General features: G+C 46.5%; 1 protein-coding gene across 1 annotated transcript in view; it reads right to left on the bottom strand.

Annotated features, from left to right (window-relative positions):
* The window catches only part of gucy2f (guanylate cyclase 2F, retinal), a 70,232-nt gene that overhangs the window by 27,973 nt on the left and 21,751 nt on the right, over positions 1 to 20,508 (bottom strand). Inside the window, exons 7-12 of the mRNA XM_069892508.1 lie at positions 17,691 to 17,771; positions 11,501 to 11,677; positions 9,933 to 10,089; positions 7,139 to 7,288; positions 5,041 to 5,189; positions 2,980 to 3,143 (exon numbers count right to left, since the gene is read on the bottom strand). Coding sequence (XP_069748609.1) covers positions 2,980 to 3,143; positions 5,041 to 5,189; positions 7,139 to 7,288; positions 9,933 to 10,089; positions 11,501 to 11,677; positions 17,691 to 17,771 — 878 coding nt within the window. The remainder of the gene's footprint in view (positions 1 to 2,979; positions 3,144 to 5,040; positions 5,190 to 7,138; positions 7,289 to 9,932; positions 10,090 to 11,500; positions 11,678 to 17,690; positions 17,772 to 20,508) is intronic.

Below are 20,508 nucleotides of genomic sequence, written 5' to 3'. Positions count from 1 at the left end.
ATACACATCCACACACACCCACACACCCACACACTCACACACACTCACACACTCACACACACCCACACACACCCACACACCCACACACACCACACCCGTACACACTCACACACCCACACACACACACATACACACACACACACACACATACACATACACACACACACCCACACATACACCCACACACACCCACACACACATACTCACACGCACACACACACTCACACACACAACAACCACACACGTGCACACACACGCACACACACATTCGCGTGCGTACACACATGCACACGCATGCACACACTCACACTCATGTGCGCACACACATGCACACACACGCACACACACACGCACACACACACTCACACACACAACAACCACACACGCGCACACACACGCACACACACACTCGCGTGCGTACACACATGCACACGCATGCACACACTCACACTCATGTGCGCACACACATGCACACGCACACACACACGCACACACACACTCACACTCGCGTGCGCACACACACGCACACGCACATGCAGGTAAACCTACTCCACCATGAGCTTGCTTACTTCCCTTTTAAGTACTTCCAACGATCCGTCCTCCACTACCTGCTGGATCTGAGAATTCCAGAGATTTGCCCACCCTCTGAGACAAGGTATGTCTGGGTGCTTCAGTTTAAATGATGTTCCCTTGTTCAAGATTCTCCCATTAGTGAAAACATCCCAACATCCACCGTCAAGCCCCCTTAAGATCTTTTACGTTTGAATAAGGTCATCCTTTGTTCTTCAAAACTCCAAGGAATGCATCAGTCCATTTTGTCTCTCTTACTAGGCCAATAGTGTCCTCCCAGTAATTAGCCTGATGAATTTTCGTTACACAAGCTCTATTGTTACAATAACTCCTTTTTAAGTGTGTAGATCAAACCAGTATGCAGTAGTCCAGGGGAGATCTCAACAACATTCTGCATAATTGCAAATAAACCTCTCTATTTTCTATTGGTCTCATGACACTGACATTTTCTGTACTCTCAGATTCTTTTACATCCTACCTGAGAGACGCAGAGGCCGAAGCACTCATTACTCTTACAAACCACTCCTTAAAACAATAAGACAGAAGAGCAGAAATAGGCTGCAAGGGATCAATACTATTACGGATCACAAGTCAACCGTGCAAGTTAAGGACAATGACGTCTCCCTTCTGGCAGGGCCGGTGCTATCATTAGGCGCACTAGGCAGTGGCCTAGGGCACAGACTTCAGAGGGGCGCTGTAGAAGAGAGATTCCAACAGCTCTGTGTCGATGGCATAGGTAGGTAGGGAGTAGCGGGAGTAAAATGTGAGTAAAATGTTTATTTTATTTAAAAATTGAATTGGTTTGCAAATTGTGCCCCAAGTTCAGGTAGACGGAGGGGACGGTTCGAAGTTGGCATCAGGAGCTCCCCTCAGCCTACTGCATGTGTGTAAGAGAGAGAGAGAGAGAGAGAGAGAGAGAGAGTAGGTGGTCACTGGTATTGTAAACACTTCTCTCTGTGAAACCACCAAACCTGATTTGATCACACAAAACTAGGGCTTAGAACAACATGGACCAAATGCAGGCAAATGAGACTAGCCCAGAATGCCAACTTGGTCGGCATGGACAAGTTGGGCTGAAAGGCTTGTTCCTTGTCGTAAGGCTCCATGACTCTTTAAATGTCTACGATGCCCTCTTGTATGTTTAGAAAATCGAGGACTTAACTGAAGCCTTCACCAGAGAAGTGGCAGTGTGACTGGGATAAAGGTCCACCTCCACCATGTCACATTGCCTGCCCATGACTGGGTTCCACGTTTTGGACCACATGGACTCCCATATGAGTGTTTTCTGGAGGATTGTCTGACAGGTCAGACAGGAAACTGGTTAGTAGTTTCCCTGTGCTTGTTCCTGGAGGGTCAGCTGACCACACAGGCAAGAGGCAGACTCCCCAGGTCAGTCAAGGTCAGACCCACTCACAGGAAAAGTGCCTTTCAATTGGTCCCCCTCCCCACCCATGGTTGCATGGGCCTAGGGTGACAACCTAGCACGTGGGCTAGTTCACCCCCTTTTTCCCCATGAGACCATCTCTGAGTTCCACTCCAGGCTGTGAGCCGCAAGCGATGCTAGAGGACCAACATTCCCAAGACGGTTGTGACTTACTCATTGTAAATAATAAATGAGAGAGGGGGTGGTGGGTATCATTGGTTTAATCCCCGCATCACAATCACGAGTTGCAATTATCAGTGATTAACCAGCGTCCAATGTCAATGCTTTGTCTGTTATTGCTTTGTATGTGTGTGTGAGTGCATTTGCTGCTGGGAATTCACCCGCCTCTAACAATGCCTGCCACATTGACCACCGCCAGTGGGCTGATAACGCCTCAAACCGTGCATCTTGGCGCCTCACAGTTTGGCGGGCAGCAACCTCCTTTGAAGAAGACCGCAGAGCCCACCTCACTGACAAAAGGCTAAGGAGGAAAAACCCAACACCCAACCCCAACCAACCAATTTTCCCTTGCAACCGCTGCAATCGTGTCTGCCTGTCCCGCATCGGACTTGTCAGCCACAAACGAGCCTGCAGCTGACGTGGACTTTTTACCCCCTCCATAAATCTTCGTCCGCGAAGCCAAGCCAAAGAAAGAACTAAAAGCTATAGTTTACCAATAAGGTGTCCAGGCCTTGTTGCTTCTTGAACCCTTCAAACATACTCTCACCCTCTCACCATAGTAGTTGTACTGACAATAACCACCGCACTGTGAGCATAAGAGAGCTTTAATAAACTAATACGTACACTAAGAGGTCTTGTCTCTCTGCAAGACAAACCTGGAAGGCTCGACTGTAGCTCTGGACGGCTTTATAGACAAGGTCACTGGGATGACCCCTGGTGGCCTAGTGATGGAATTACATCTCACCATGACCATCACAAAGAGGAAGGTCATTGAGGGGTTCTCAGCCCGAGTGGTGATTACTCACGGAGGTAACATCTGTGACAGCAACTTCTCTGTCTTCTGCTTCTCCACTTCCAGCTCTTCGGTTCGCTCCCGGATTAAATCCTCCAGGTTGCTGGAGTACTGTTCCAACATTCGCAGCATCGAGTCAATAATGTTGGTCTTTTTCCCCTTGTTTATGATCTTGAACTGGAAAAAGACAGCGAGGAATGCATCAGCTACATTCTGCTCATAACCCTCTGAACCTTTCCTATCCATGCATTTGTCCAGAGTGAACATTTTTTTTCAGCTATCCTTCTGCCTCCCTTCCTCCAGCTCCCCACCCCCTCTACCCCTATCACTTCTTAGCATTTTTCTCATCTGCCCTCCCACCCATATCCACCTATAACCTCCTGCCTACTGTCCTGTACACCTCCCCCTGCCTCTTACTCCCTCCTCTCCTCCCCACATCTTTTTATTTCAGCCAAATTGCTCTTATATACCGTATATACTTGTGCAAAAGCTGATCTCACATAAAAGCCAGCCACCTACTTATGTCCAAAAAAACCTGTAACCTTCCATAAATTTTGTGTAAAAGTTGACCCTCGTCCCTCACATCAGCTGCCTGCCGATTAGAGTTTCTTATGCATTGAGCATGGACTCGCTCCTCGGCCCTGGCTTCCCGCCCAATGGAGCTCCCAATGCCTCGAACACGGACTCTTGCCTCAGACCCAGACGCCCACCTATCATAGCTCCTGGCGCCCTGGCTACTGGCCCATTGGAGCTCCAGATGCCTCCGACAACACAGATCCTTACCATGATCCTAACCTCCCCACCCCCACCATGGAAGGATGTGTGTTTTGATGAATGGACTCAGTATTATTACTTTAATTCATTGTGTTTTTGTTCTTTATTTGTTTAGAGATCATTCGGACCTGCTACTAATAGTTGGTATTTTGGATTCTAGTGTGAATTTCAGCCCCTCAAAGGTAGTATCCATGTAATAGTTGACCCCATATATTTAAAATAAATAATAGCCCACAAATTTGACTTTTATGCAAGTATATAGGGTAATTTTGTTTACATTTTTTTGAAATATATTTTTATTTACAGCACGGTAGAAGCCAATTCTGCTCGTTTAAACTCGTGGCACCCAATGACACCCAAATTAACCTACAATTCCATCCATTCTGGAGGCTGGGAGGGAATCAGAGCACTTGGAGGAACCTCACACAGACACGGGGAGAGCATGCAAACTCCTTACAGACAGCGCCAGATTCAAGCCTGTTTTGCCAGCACTGTAACAGCGTCGCTCTAACCGTACCACCCACAGAGTGATGGGCCAAATGGTCTCCTTTCATCTCATAAGCATTTTTTGCCTCTGTGTTCCACACAGATGTTAACCAGATGAAGAGAGCAGCTCACCATGGCTCCAGGGTGTTCGAGGGAAACTAAGTCACATCACATCTCCAAAGGATTCAGGTAGTGGCATCACTAGGGTTGGTGTCACTCAGTGTGGTAACTCATGGGGTTCCCCCACCCCCCCCTCCCCCCGCCACGTAAATGTAACTGAGCGGAAGCCTTGTTTGAATTTTCGCCTTCTTTACATTTAATTACCACTTCATTCTCAAAAATGTTATTGATCTAGTTTCACAAATACTAATGACCACAATATTGTAGTAAAAACACCAGAAAATTTGACAAAAGCAGCGACTATAAAAACACCGGCAGCAACAAAAACAACAGCGCTTGCTTATGACACGGGCAGACGAAACCCTGTGATTCAAAGCATTGCTGTCATTGGGTAATCACAACAGCTCTGACCGGAGCCCATTAGAAGGTTCAAAAAGTAAATGAGCATCGAGGTTTGGCCTGATGGGTCTATTGATTCATGCGAGCTGGGCTCGCGATAAATGTTTTTGTTGATATAACTAACTACGGAGTTATTTTTATTAAAAATAATACATTTCTGCTGAAACACTGCACAAACATTTTATAGGCAGTCATTTTGGTTTCACCCCCTCCAATGGTGTCACCAGTACGGTCTGCACCCCACGCCCCCCCCAGTGACACCAGTGGATTCAGAACCCTTATGCTGTTCACTCACTCGATCGAAGATCTCATTGAAAGCAGGCCTTCTGTCAGGATGCTCACTCCAGCACTGCTTCATCAGTTGGATACACTCCAGCGGTGCTTGGTCGGGAGACACAGTGGGACGACACATTGGAGGTGGTTTCTTCACTTTCTTAATGATCTCTGACAGGTAGATTTAAGATTTTTCTTTAATTTAATATCACATAAATTCTCTCCATCTCTCCTCCCCCCAAAATTAAACCCAAATACAAAAAAGGGTGTGTCATCTGGTTATTATCCAATTTTTATTGACTCGATGTATAATATTATATTTAATATTATATTCAGTAACATACGTTATACTATCCCTTGAAGAGTTGAAGGTTTGAGACTGGCAATCACCAATGAACAAGATTTTTTAAAATTGTCAAAAATTATCTCTTAAATGATAGGTTTTTTTTCTAATGGAATACAGTGATCGACTTCGATATCCCAATGCTGTATTTTCAAAGATGTTTCCATCTTCCAAATTGTTGCTATGCATTTTTTTGGTGTTCCTAAAGCAATCATATTAAAATGTTTTTGAGATCTATCCAATTTTAACTCTAAATTTTTATCATTTATAATACTTAATAGAAAAACAATTTTGGATCTTTCATGACAGATTATGTTGTGTTTGAATTGTATATAGATTTATTTTTGTGAGATAAATTGAGGCAGATTTGTTAGAGTAGGTCACATACAAACACTTTAAAAACAGATGTTATTTGAAATACTGGAGCTCCCCTCATGCTAGACATATTGGCTCCAGAGCCTTTGCAAAAGCTTTGGAAAGTGCCTAAGAGACTTCACTAATGGATTGTTGTTCACAAAAATGCAACAGATGAAAGAACATGTTGGAGAGGCAAAATGTCTGGAGTAGACCTTGCTATTCTAAGAAGGTCATGTGGTTTTGCAACCAGAGAGAGTCAAACAGACTTTTTCTCGGTGTGAGAGAGAGAAAGAGAGACACACAGAGATCAGTTCTACAGTTTTAATTCAGCAGCCACAGCTGGGATTGGAACAGGACAAACTGGCAAGCTTGTGGAAAACCCCATTTGAAAGATGGGTTGTGAGTGCTTAATTCAGCATTTAACACATTGGCCTTCATAAATCAAAGTATAGAGTAAAGGAGTTTCAATGTTATTGGTGAAGTTGTATAAAACAATGGTGAGGCCAAATCTGGAGTATTGCGTCCAGTTTTGGTCACCTGAGATATCAATAAGATGGAAAGAGGTGCTACCAGAGTTGCAGGAAAAGGTTAAACAGGTGAAGGCTTTAATTCCCTTGAACAACCATTCTTAGTCTGTTTTTTACTATGGTCCCCTTAGGTCTCTACTCAAGTTTATGGGCCTCCTTCCCTGTGAAGCAGTCAAGTTTAGTTGGTTTCTTCTGCACTTCTCTCCTACTGACTACACAAAAGAAATTATTATTTCAGAACATGCTCCCCCCCCCCCATCTTAAATGTGCTGTGGCTCCCAGGGGTAGCTGAGAAAGCCCATTGAGAATGGCTTCCCTCGAGCATGGGAGAATAGGTGGGGGGGAGGAGAGATTGATAGAGGTGTACAAAATTATGAGGGGTATAGCAGAGTAAATGCAAACAGGCTTTTTCCTACTGAGGTTGGGTGAGACAAGAACTAGAGGATATGAGTTAAGGGTGGATGTTTAATCAGGACACTAGGGGAAATTTGACATGAAGAATGATGGGAGTGCGGAACGAGCAGCCAGCTGAAGTGGTGAATGCAGGCTCAATGTTGAGATTTGAGGTAAATTTGGACAGGATCATGTGTGGAAATGAATGAGGCAGAATAATACTTTGACACTGACTAGATGGGCAGAAGGTCCTGATTCTGTGCTGTCGTGTTCTCCAGCTCTATATTGGGTAATGGTAGTGATAACCTGTTAGACTGCAAGCAGAAGAATCCTCCTCATGGTGTTCATTATTTTGTGACAGATAAATTTGAACAATACTATTTTGCTCATTGGTTTTCAGTGAAAATTGCATTGACTTGATTGGTAGAAACAAAAAGATACAAGGTCAATCTTCATCTCCAGCCACAGATCATTGCAGAGGAAGTCCGAGTAAAACCCACCTTCAGGACTGAGACCCAGCATGCAGTACGGAGACCCTCGGACCACAACCTCTTGCAAGATGATTGCAAAACTGTAAGTGTCTCCTTTCATTGTCGCCTTCCTAGATAAATCAGGATTTCTCAGAAACTCAGGAGCTGTCCAAAACAACTCTGAGGATAAAAGAAAGGGACAGATTTGTGAATAAAAACACACAGAAATGCTGGAGGAACTCGGCCGGTGTCACGGTATCCATAGGGAGTGTACAGAAACTAAAAATAAGTAACAAAGCTACCATAATAATTGGACATTTTACAAGAGACTTCGATAATAGCTTTAAAATGAGTGGAACTGGTGGTTTAAATTCAGTTAATTAATAAAGTCTAGAAGCCAGTACAATAATAACCATGGAGTGAAACAGAGAAATCTGCAGATGTAGTAAAAGCACACAGAAATGCTGGAGGAATTTCTCGCAGCATCCATAGGAGGTAAAGATATATGACTGACATTTCCGGCCTGAGCCCACCTTCAAGGTACAAGCAAAAAGCAGGTGGGCAGCTTAATAAAGACTGAGAGAGAAAAGTTGAATAATGGGAGGGGAAGGAGTCCAGACCAATCAATTGGATATAATAAGAGGAAAGGTGAGAATTGGCTCTGTGAAAGGAAACAGGGGGAAAAGGGAAGAGAGAGAGAGAGAGAGAGAGAGAGAGAGAGAGAGAGAGAGAGAGAGAGAGAGAGAGCTGGAGGAAAGGAAACAGGGGGGTGGGGGGGAGTGCGGTTTAATGGAAACCAGAGAAGTTGATGTTAATGCCATCTGGTTGGTGGGTGCCCAAGCAGAAGATGAGGTGTTGTTGATCGTGATAGGTTCTATCATGGAGGCAGGTAATTGCTCTCTCCAGATCGTCTCCATAACAATAGATGCACCATAGAACGTATCCTGAAAGAATATTTGACTTTGAAATAGTGCAGCGTATAGAGAAAAGTACTGTGATTAAAAAGCGTTGCAAGGGCATTATAATTTACCGATGAGAGGTCTGATAACAGGACACTGTCATTGAGTCTTGAGTCTGGAGGTTCATGTGTTCAGGCTCATGTATTTTCTACCTGATAGAAGGGGGGAGACGTGAGTGTGACTAGGATGAAGTGGGTCTTTGAAATGTTGGCAGCAGGAGAGAGGTCTCGGTGCCACAAGACTCACACCACCAGGTTCAGGAACAGCTGCTCCCCCTCCACCATCAGACTCCTCCACAACGAACTCAACCAGAGTCTCATTGAAGAGACTCACATACTTTGTACCTTATTTGTGGTTTACTTACATTTCTCTCTTTTGTATGCACATTTTCTTCTTGAGTACAGTTCGCACTACCGATAAGTAGAAATTATGCTTGTCCCACAGGAAAACAAATCTCAGAATTGAATATTTTGCCATGTACGTACTCTGACAATAAATCTGAACTTTGTACAGAACAGAATCAATGGAGGGGAGATGAGTTAGTAATATGGTCTGAGTTGTGTTCAAAACTCTGCCATTACTTGTGGTCTTGGGCAGACCCGTTCCCGCTTTTAACGCAAAGGTGTGTGTGACATAGTATATAGATATGTTTTGGAGAGATAAATTGGGGCAGGTTTGTTAGAGAAGTCACATACAAACACTTTAAAAGAGATTTTATTTAAAATACTTGAGCTCTGACATGCTAGACATGTCGGGGCCAGAGCCTTTGCAAAGCTTTGAAGGGACTTCACTAATAGATTGTTGTTTACAAAAAGGCAACAAATGAAAGAACTTGTCAGAACCGCAGAATGTCTGGAGGGGAACTTGCCATTCTAGGAGGGTCATGTGGTTTTGCAAGCAGGGAGAGTCAAATAGGCTTTTCTCTCAGAGAGAGAGATCAGTTCTACAGTTTTACAGTCAGCCACAGCAGCTGGGACTGGAACAGAACAAGCTGGCAAGCTTGTGGAAAACCCCATTTGAAAGACAGGTTGTGAGTGCTTAATTCAGCCTGGTCAAAGCCCTTGTGGTTCATGCAAGAGGAGATATCTGGCTGCCTAATGTTTCACTTGAAATAAGGGAAACTGAAAGGAACTCTGTTGTGACCCGAAAGAAAAAGGTTATCAGCTGGAGTTGCTTCGGACTGAAGTGGCTGATTAAAAAGGAATCAGTTGTGGGTGTCCAGTATACAACAAATCTCTCTGAGAGCCAGCAAGAACCTTCCTGAGTGGTAACCATTTACCTTTCAAGCACCAAAGCCTAGTGAAATTCATAAATGTTAAATTCTGTGCAAAATATAAGAATTGCCTGCAACCAGTGAACGTGGAGGAGTGAGAAGTGAGATTGGACTGTGAACCAAAGTACCTTTCTGAACTTACACACACATTACATAGACGTGCGCTTAAAATTGGAAGGGGGTTAAGTTAGTTAACTCAATAGTGATAAGTTAAAGTCTTATTCTGTTTTCATGTTTAAAGATAATTAAAAGCAACTTTTGTTTAAGTAACCATTTGTCTTGGAGAATATCTATTGCTGCTGGGTTTTGAGGTCCTCTGCGCTCGTAACAAGTGAGTGTAGCTTTTCAATGCAAGCCGAGTATCCAAGGTGACCAGAGTGAAATACGAAAGACTGCAGTTGCTGTGATTGTTGTCAAAACATAGAAATGCGGGAGGAACTCAGCCAGTCTCACATCTCTCATAGGAAGACCTCCTGTGGACACTATGAGTCCAGCTGAGTTTCTCCCGCATTTCTGTGTTTTGATCCATGGTGCCCAATTGGCATAAGGTTTGGAGGTTTTACAGTCTAGGCCACGGCAAGCCGATCGTTACCTTCCGGAGCTGGCATCTTGTGAGGAACCTTCTGTGCATCCAACAGTTCCGCGTAGCCATAGTCCACGATCTTCAGCACAAACCTCCCGTCCACCACACAGTTACGAGACTTCAGGCGTCCGTGAGGGAAGTCTCGGTGGTGAAGGTATTTCATTCCCTGCCAGGCAGAGAGAGAGTGTGATCACACGCCTGATCCAACCGAACAGTGACTATTGTCTCCTGAGGTGTCATAACACACAATCATGGAAATGCATCGCCTGCCTCGCTGCCTCTCCTTCCAGTGCTGCTCTAATCTTACCCATCTAACCAAGTTTTCAATTATCCACCTATTTTTCCCCCCTTGTACGGTTCAAAGGCAACTTTAGTCTTTTAATGCTGCTACAAAGCATATTGGGGGATATTTTGTTCAAGTCACTGCATATAGTTTGTGCACTCGAAGTTTCCAAGGTTCTTCACAGTAAAAATGGGCAAAGCCTTTTGGCACATTGGCCTTCATAAATCAAAGTATTGAGTTAGGTAAAAGGTAAAGGTTCCATTACTGTCACATAATTATACCTTTAAAATGTAGCATACATGAAATTCTTTAACTCTTTTTCTACCGTAACAGAGAGTCGCCACTTGGTCCAGTGCCCCTCACAGAAACCTACAGCACCTGGTGCTCCTGGGTGCTCTCCCCTCCAAGTACTGACCAGGCCTGAGCCTGCTTAGCTTCCGAGATAAGACAATCTCAGGTGTATTTAGGCTCTTAGGATTGTATAAGATGTTGGTGAAGCCAAATTTGGAGCATTGTGTGCAGTTTTGGTGACCCAACTACAGGAAAGATATCAATAAAATTGAAAGAGTGCAAAGAAAATTTAATAGGATGTTGGAACTGAGATACAGGGAGAGGTTAAACAGGTGAGGGCTTTAATTCCCCGGAGGGTAGAAGAATGAGTGGAGATTTGATAGAGGTATGCATAATAATGAGGAGTCTAGGTAGAGCTGAGGGTAGGTGAGATACAAACCAGAGGATACGGGTTAAGGGTGAAAAAGTTTAGGGGGAACATGAGGGGGAACTTTTTCACACAGAGTAGTGGGAGTGTGGAACGAGTTGCCAGCTGAAGTGGTGTTATGTCTTGTATGCCCGTGAATGACAGGCGAGAAACTGGATGCGGACTTGATTATGACATTTGAGAAAAGTTTGGACAGGTAAATGGATGGAAGGAGTATGGGGGGCTCTGAACTGGGTGCAGGTCAGTGGGACTGGGCAGAATAATAGATTGGCACAGACTAGAAGGGCCTGTTTATGTGCAGAAGTGTTCTATAATTCCATGTTAGACTGCTTGTGACAGAATTGTCTGTGCACCAGGTGTAATGAGACTTACACACACAAATTTGAGCTGCTCATGTCCCCTTTCTAGTTGAAGTCTCGTTTACTAATGGGCATGCTGGAATTTCCAGGAAAATTAAAATGCAAGTAGCTGATCAGGACCTCTCCTCACTCCACCATCCCCAGTAAATGAGCAATGGATCTCTCCCTCCTCCCTCCACCCTTTCCTCTGCCACCTGAAGAAGACCCAAGGCATCACCTTGATTAGATCCAGTAGGAGGGACGATTTGAACATCCAATCAAGCTTCAAGTCATCGTTTTGGAGGAGATCGTGAAGACTTCCCCGTGAGCAGTGCTCAGTGGCGATAGCTAACACTGCATTGTCACAGAGGAAGCCCAGGAAGGGGTTCACATTCTCGTTCCGCAGGTCTCTCATCTTTGAGGAGGAACAGAAAAGGCACACGTTGGCAAATAAAAATAAGGTGGCTCGGAACATATTCACAAGCCAGCACTGCAGGAACTCAGCAGGCACACGGCATTCGCGGGGAAGCAGTGGGCACTCAATGGCTTCAGGCCTGACCCCTTCAGCAGGGATGCCAAAGATGGGGGAGGCTCCAGAATAAGGGGATGGGGAAGGAGAGGAAGGGGGGAGGCAGCTGAATGGGAGGGGAAAGGGAAGGATCTGAGGTGATAGTGGAAAAACGGGGGTGGAGGGGAGGTCAGGGAGCAGAGAAAAGTGTTCTCCGATAGGAGGGAGGAAGGGACCGGGAAGGCAGGAAGGTGTGGATGACAGGCAGGGGAAAGAGCTCTCCACCCCCTTCCTTCACCATTCAAAGAGCTATCCCTCCCCCTATTACTTCCCAGCTTTGATCTTTACTGCCATCGCACCCATATCCACCTATGACATCTTGCCTGGGGCCTATTCAGCCTGCCTGCTTTTTGCTCACACCTTGACGAAGGGCTCAGGCCTGAAACATCGGTTATCCCTCTTTATCTTTGCCACATAAAGAGCGCTGCATGACCTGCTGAGTTTCTCCAGCAATTTTTGGTGTAAACACAACATCCTATCACTCTAAGAAGAAAAAGAGCTGAGAAATCCACAAGCAAGCGCAGAGCATGGGCATATCTGGGCGTGGGCAGTATATATTTTTAAAAAATATTGTTAAATATATAGCATAGTCACGGAGTGTTTGTACGAGCAGTCTCAGTGCCCGTGTGAAGAAGCCATTTCTCAGCCTGGTGGTTCTGGTTCTGATACCCTTGTATCTCTCTCCCGACAGGAGTAGCTGAAAGATGCTGTGTGCAGGGTGGAAGGGGTCCTCAAAGATTTTGCGCGCCCTCTTCAGGCAATGATTCTGGTAGATCACGTCGATGGAAGGGAGGGAGACCCAGTGATCCTCTCTGACATGTGGATTGACCTCTGATCCAATGCTTTACTGCAATGCAGCCAGCCAGGACACTCTCGATAGAGCTCCTGTAGAAGGTTGACAGGATGGTGGCTGGTAGCCTTGCCCGCCTCAGTCTTCTCAGGAAATGCAGTCGCTGTAGTGTCTTTCTGACTAGTGAAGAGACATTGGTCTTGAAATACTTTGGGATATGTGGGAGTAATTAAAAACTATAGAAACACAATCTATTTTTTTAAATATTGTGTAGAATTCTGTTTCCATCTTCTGTCTGTTCCCCTTTATTTTTGAATGCTGAAAAAATATCAACTCAATTGGTATGCCTGGCACGGTTAACACAACGCTGTTACCACACCAGTGACTGGGTTCGAATCCGGCTCTGTCTGCAAGGTGTTTGTACCTTCTCCCTGTGTCTGCGTGGGTTTCCTCTGGGTCCTTCGGTTCCTGCCACCCTTCGGAAAAAATGTATTGAAGTTGTAAGTTGTAACTGGGCTGCGTGGATTCGTGGCCCGGAATGGCCTGATACTGTGCTGCATGTGTAAATTAAAGTTATACTAAATTAAATCTGCTGCAGGTCGAGCAGCATCAATGGGAGAAAAAGAACGGTCACCGTTTTGGCCCAGGACCCTTCATCAAGACTTCTGCATCATACAGCCCTGTGTGTATAATGTGGGCCTCCATCTATATTGTGCATGCACGTCTGCGATGTATGCCCATGAACATCAAGCAAGAAGCTGTGGATGCGGGAATCCAGCAGACAAAGGCCCGACGAGAGAAAGGTAGAGAAGCGAGCAGGGACCCCCAGGAAGGTTGTAGAAGTGGAGAGCAGCAGGGATCAGTAGGGTGGGGGCAGCCTGAAAGGGCCTCCCTTTGACAGGAGCCTCTCTCTGTGATCCCTCAAGCTCCACGGCCACGGGCCTTCCTCCGCTCGCTACCCATCATCCCTCCCCATTCAGACTGGGCGATCGCGTTGCTGAGCACCGTCTGCACCAGTGTCAAGGGTCGCCCAGTAGCCAACCATTTCAATTCTGCGTCCCACTCCCACACTGACTTATGGCCTCATGTACTGTCAAACAAAGACCCCCTGTTAATTGGAGGAGCAGCACCTAATTTTCCGTCTGGGCACTCTCCAACCCAATGGCATTAACATCGACCTCTCGGGTTTCTGCTAGACCACTCCCCATTCTCCCTTTCTTCCCCATCCCTCTATCTCCTTTCCTCCAGCTCTCCACCCCCTTCCCTCTCCATTCACAGAGCCATCCCTCCTCCCTCCGCTTGCTGGTGTGCCCTCCCTCCCTTATCCACCTATTACTTCTTCCTTGTGGGACTGTGCTCCTCCACCTGCCCCGCCCACCCCCACCATTTTGTTTGGGTGCCTCCCTACATTTTGTTCATACCTTCATGAAGGGCTCAAGCCTAAAACGTCGGTTGTATGTAATGATATAACAATTCCAGCATGGAAACTGACCATCTCGGCTCTTCTAGTCCACACCGAACTAGTCCTCTCCTCTAGTCCCACCTACCTGCCCATAACCCTCCATTCCCCTCCCATCCATATACCTATCCAATTTTTCCTTCAATGGCAAAATGGACCCTGTCGCCACTACTTCTCCCGGAAGCTCATTCCACACTCCCACCACTCTCTGAGTGAAGAGATCCCCCTCATGTTACTTCTAAACTTTTGCCCCTTAACTCTTAACTCATGACCTCTTATTTCAATCTCTCCAACCCTCAAGGGAAAAAGCCAATCCACATCAACTCTATCTATCTCCCTCATAATAATCTTAAATACCTCCATCAAATCCCCCCTCAACCTTCTACGCTCCAAGGAATAAAGAAAGACCTAATCTGCTCAATCTTTCTTTGTAATTTCGATGCTGAAACCAAGGTCACTCTCTCTACCTTGTTGATATCCTTCCTATAATTCGATGACCAGAACTGCTCATACCATTCCAAATTTGACCTCAACAATGCCTTGAACAGTCTCAGCATCACCTCCCATCTTTACCTTTGCTACATAAAGGCACTATTTGACCTGCTGGGTTTCTCCAGCATCATGTTTTTACTTCGATCACAGAGTCTGCAGACTTGTTTTACTCATCTCACCTTCTAGCTTATTATTTTTAAGTCCATTTCGCCCTCCCCCCTCACCTTTATTTATCTCCCTGCCCGTGTTCCTCCCCCATCTCCACTTTCATTCAGGGGTATACCCGTTCCCTGCTATTCCTGATGGTTTTCTGCCTGAGACTATGACTGTCGATTGCCCCCCACAGATGCTGCCTGACCCTCTTGAGTTCCTCCAGCGCTTTGTGTGCTTTACCTCTCCCTGGCCTCGCATTTCAAGCGCGCGGGCTTGTTGTATTCGCCGAATTATCGATTGGGTCCGGCACCTGAAATGCGGCAAGCAAACCAAATTTAATGCTGAGCCGACGAAGGGGGGCCTTGGGAGAAGTGGTCGAAGGCTTGGGGCAAGAGCCAGATTTCAGTGCGGTTGAAAAGGAGAGAGATACGGAGGGGTAGACAGGTTCGGTCGAGGTTGAGGGAGCACCCTTGAGAGCGTCCTGTCCTTCTACATCAATGTGGGGGATGGCAGCTGCAAAGAATCAGGCTGGAAGTCAAGGTAGAGGATCATCGAGACGACCGAGAAGATTGCTGGGATCTTCCTCTTTTCTATTGATGGCATTTCGCTGGCAGCGCCTGATTAAATAGGGGTCAAAGAATTATTGAGGACTCTTTCCATCTTTAACCTGGTACCATCAGGAAGGAGGTACAGGGGCATCAAATCAGGACTGCCAGGCTGGGAAATTGCTTCTTTCCGTAGACTGTGAGATTGATGTCTTGTAAATCATCCCAAAATATTGATATATTTTTTTAAATTATATCATCGTGCTGTGTATGTATTAACACAGTGAAAGACAAGTCATCACAAAAATGCTTAAAGATATTCATATTGTTGGAAAAGATTTAAGAATAATCAGGAATCTCATTGGCAACCGACTGCAGCCATGCGGATAGACAGCAAGATAGGTGAATATCAGTCAATCTAGTGACAGACAGGGTGTGTTCTATCACCAGACCTGTTCCCCTGTACAGTGAAAACATCACGAGAACCACACAAGACCCACCTGGAATAATAGGACACAATATTAACAACCTCCTCTATGTAGATGATACAGTACTGATAGCAAACAGTGAAGTAAATTTACAGAAATTAGTATCTACCTCAACACAGAGAATGAGAGACTTGGCCTAACTTTAAACAAAAAGAAAACTGAAGGTAACATCAAAGAAACCTGATATTCCAAATTGTAGGATTGCATTGGGAAATGAAATCTTGAAACAAGTTCATAAGTTCGAGTGCCTTGGAGCATGGGGAACATCTGATGGCAAATGCGAAATAAAAACAAGAAGAGTGATTTTATAGAAATGAGAACCATCCTAATGATCAAGAAAATAGGAAAGGACGTCTGCCTTCGAACTCTCAGCTGCTACGTTCTTCCTATAAGGCTGCGAGCCATGGACCATTACCAATGCAATGGGAAAAAGAATCAATGCAGCAGGGATGTGGTTTGTCAGAAGAATGCTGTACGGTCAGGATTAAAAGCGAAGACTTTCTACAGAGAATGAAAACAAAACCTACATCACTTAAAAGAATCAGAAAGCAGCAATCAAAATTCTTTGGACACTGGTGTATATATTTCCCATATGTCAATGTCATATCCTTTCCTGGTTGACCCTGCTCTCACTGGACCGGCTTGTGACTCCTCCCCCTTTCTTCCCCATAAAGGCTGTCATGCCACAAGCTTGACCCCCCAGTTCAAACCCGGGTCGGTGTGAGCGACCAACACAAGGGACACTGCCCATCTCGTGCAAATAAAAGCCTTCAGTCTCGGCAACTTTCAGTCTTTGTGCAATTGATCGTGCATCAGACACATCACGCACGCAAAGAGATCCATTAGAACATTTAGTTACGACCGGAAAGCTAGAAGGAAAAAGAAGCCGAAGGAGTTGAAGAATGAAAATGATCGCTGGATTAACATCGTGGTTATAAACACAGGAGGCAAAAACTACAATTTGAAGGTTCAGAGTCTGTGATGGATGGAGAGACATGATGGCCCATGGCGTACGGCACCTGAAAAAACAATTGTGTATGTGGCCCAGAGAAACACAGTTGTATAGGTACAGTCAGATGATAATAGATGAACTTGAAGGCACATCTGGGATGGGTTTTTTATGGTTTCTGGTTCCTCTGCATGCTTTCATATCATAGCTGAGAAGGCAGCCATGCAGCAGGTGTGGATCCAGGAGTGAAAGGAATAGGCAGGGCCCTAATGCTCAGTCATTAAACCCCAACAGCCATGCATAGGTTTAAACAGAATGGCTCTGCAGTGTTTTTCACAACGAAGACTCGCGGGAGTCCATTTCCAAGATGGCAGTACCCATGGTTGGTAGCGCAGACCTCAAGGGATGCAGGGCATAGGGGAGCAGGGCCACCAGAGCGAGAGAACACACCATACTACCCCACCCCACCCCTGCTTAGAGAAAAAAGCCTGGGAGAGGGCCCTGCAAGGTGAGAGACCACAGCGAGGTGTCTGGTGGTCAAAGGCCTCACACCCAGCTGTGGGCGGATAGAGACTGGTTTGTGGAGTTATCAGGACTGGGGACCGGGAACATGTGAGAGTACGGATGGTGAACAGGGGCTCCCGGCGGTGCTAACAGCTTCCTGATCTTATCGGGGGTTTAGAGACCCAGGGGCTGAGGCGGGAGTCTCTGACGCCTGGAGCTCAGGTTCACCAATGGAGTAGACAGGAGGCCACATGGCTACGGAGGTTATGAGGGTACAGGAGGCAGAGACATTGGAGAAGGTGACGGGATCAACGAACACATTCCCCGATGGTTCTCTTTCTTGCCTTGAAGGGATGCTGAACTGATGTTTTGTTTACATGAGAACTGAGGAATTTTGAATCTTTTTACAACATGAGAAACACTTCTGTCAACTTGGATGCACTGATCTGTGTTTTGGAGCTGATGGAAACAGAAATTTACCTTTCTCAGTATTTTGGTCGTAGACTTCTGTACCTCTTGGTTACTTCTGGAATCAAGTTTCTTCAGCCAGACCCAGTCTCCCTAACAGGATGATGAAGAAGCATTTCAACTTTTGCAAATATTATCTCAGAATTAAATAGATTCTGGAACACTGCCTGTGGTGTAACGAATATGTGAATATGCGACTGTCAATGGGTAGCTGGCCCGATCCCCCACTGGTGACTCGCTCCCTGGTAACTCCTCCCCTTGTGTCCCTGGAATAAAGATCAACCCCTCTCCAATCAGGGGCTGCACAACTTAACCTGGAGCTATGACCGAGTTCCGCAACCTCTACAGACTGCAGTAAATGAAGTCTACTCACGGTACCCTCTGGCCTTGAGAAAACAGCAACCCGGTAAGTCTCTGGATGATTTCTTTCGGGCCCTGCACAATCTGGGGCGAGAATGCAGGGGCAATATCCCTGAGCTCAGCCTAAAGTATAATAAAGCCCATCGTTCCTCATTCTACGACTTTGGAGTTATTGATAGAGCCCACCAATTTATTATACTTTAAATTTTCCACACGGAATGGACAAACTGCTGTAACTTGTTTCATCTTGTATTTGTGTGTGTGAGTTCTTAAGACAACACAAGGATGAAGGAAAAGGTTCTTTACTTTAAAGTTGATATGAACAACACCATGAGGCCATGAGGCTGCAAGCCGCCATTACAGAATCTGCACACTGTGTGTCTCCTGCTCTGTGTCAGCCCCTGGTGGCAGCCATGTCTAATCAAACAGTAAGGCCTTGCTACTTGCCTTGCAACCACGATCACTACCATTACACGACCCAACAGACTAGACCTCGGCCCGGAGCCACAGATCTGTACGAGCAGTGGATCGAGTGCTTCACAGACTTCCTGGAAGCTTCTGAGGATCTCGTGCATTCTAACGAGAAGAAACTCAAGTTACTGTGAGCAAGGATCGGCCACCGTGCGTACGAGGTGATCAGGGACTGCACGACTTACCCTGCTGCCATGACTGAGCTCCGTAACCTCTACAGACCCCACGAAGGCTACTCCCAGTACCTCCTGGCCTCGAGAAAACAGCAACCTGGCAAGTCTCTGGACAATTTCTTTCAGGCCCTGCTCAATCTGGGGTGAGAATGCAGGGTCAATATCCCTGCCCAGTATCGGCAGACCAGTATGTGGAAGAGCTGATCCAGGACATCTGCGTGGCTGGGGTGAGGTCCGATTACGTCCACCAGTGACTGCTAGAGGAAGACAGGCGATCGTTGCAGAGAGCCCTCCAGCTCGCTACGACTCTAGATTCAGCCCACCCTAACGCTGAATCCATTACTGCCAGCAATGGGCCTTTCACGTGTCATTTTTGGACCCGGCATCAGAGACTGCCTCCATACAGGGAGGCCCCGACCCCACTGCCGCCACCACCACAGCTGAGTGGCTGAAGTGCTACTTCTGTGGCCAGCAGAAGCATCCCCAGCGACGCTGCCCGGCGAGAGAAGCCGCCTGCTTGGGATGCAGGAAGAGTGTGTAAGTCGAAGACTTCCCAACCAAGCAGCACTGCATGCATCCCTGGGGGCTCAGCCATCGAACCTGACTTCACTTCTTCCTATAGCAACGACGTCACTTCCAGCCTTAAATGGCTCGACCACGTGCACGACCCGGGGTTCACCATTTTACCCGACTCCACTACTGCCATCGTGGATGACGTCACTTCCGCCCTCTTCATCCACCTCTTCCAGTGCAACTGTGTGGTCAACATAGGGGAAACCATCTTACCGAACCAGCGCCCCCCCAACAGTGATGGTGACCCAGTACCGACATCCATCATCTTGGGTCAGGGCAGCCCTCACCTGACCACTCACTCGATTATGGAGATTGAGGTAAATGGGAAACAAAGTAACTGCCTGTTCGACAGTGGAAGCCCTGAAAGCTTCTTCCACCCAGACACTGCTCACAAACTCTCTCTCCCTGTCAGACCAATGAACGGCATGATATCAATGGCCACAAAGGACCAATTTGCTGATATCCGCGAGTATTGTATTGCATCGTTAACGGTGTGGGGTAAATTTTATGACAACTTCCACTAACTGTTAATGCCTCAGCTCTGTGCATCAATCCTTCTGGGGCTGGACTTCCAGAGCCAGTTCAAAAGTGTCACGATGGTGTTCGGGGGGGCTCCAACCACCCATCACTGTATACAACTCTTAGCTCATGGACATTCCCCCACAGCCAGCCCCCGCCCGCAGTTTCTCCACCCTCCGCATACCCCCACTATCACTGTTTGAGAACCTGACCCGGGACTACAAGCCCATAGCAACTAAGAGCAGACGCTGCAGCACTGAGGACAGGGCATTCATAAAGTCCGAGGTGCATCAACTCCTGGTGGAGGGGGCCATAGCGCCCAGCTCCAGCCCATGGATAGCCCAAGTCGTGGTGGTCAGAGGCGGGAGTAACCCCCGTATTGTGATTGACTATAGCCAGACGATCAACCGCTTCACACAGCTGGATTCTTACCCCCTTCCCCGGATCGCTGACATGGTCACAAAATTCGCCCAGTATAGGGTGTCTCTGTATTTCAAGGGAAATGGATCGGATGGTGGACAAGCACAAACGGACACCCATATTCCTCTACCTAGATTATGTCACCATCTGTGGCCACGACTAGCAGGACCATGACGCAAACCTTGCCAAATTCCTCTACACTGTTAAGTCCCTCAATCTGACCTACAACGAGGACAAGTGTGTGTTCAGCACAACTCCTCCTTTGATGCGTTTTGGCACATGGTGTCATCGCCCCCAACTCCGACCGCAAGCTT

This window comes from Narcine bancroftii, chromosome 7 (genome assembly GCF_036971445.1).
Source record: "Narcine bancroftii isolate sNarBan1 chromosome 7, sNarBan1.hap1, whole genome shotgun sequence".
NCBI classification, from domain to species: Eukaryota; Metazoa; Chordata; class Chondrichthyes; order Torpediniformes; family Narcinidae; genus Narcine; species Narcine bancroftii.
This window is presented reverse-complemented; position numbering and strand designations above follow the sequence as displayed.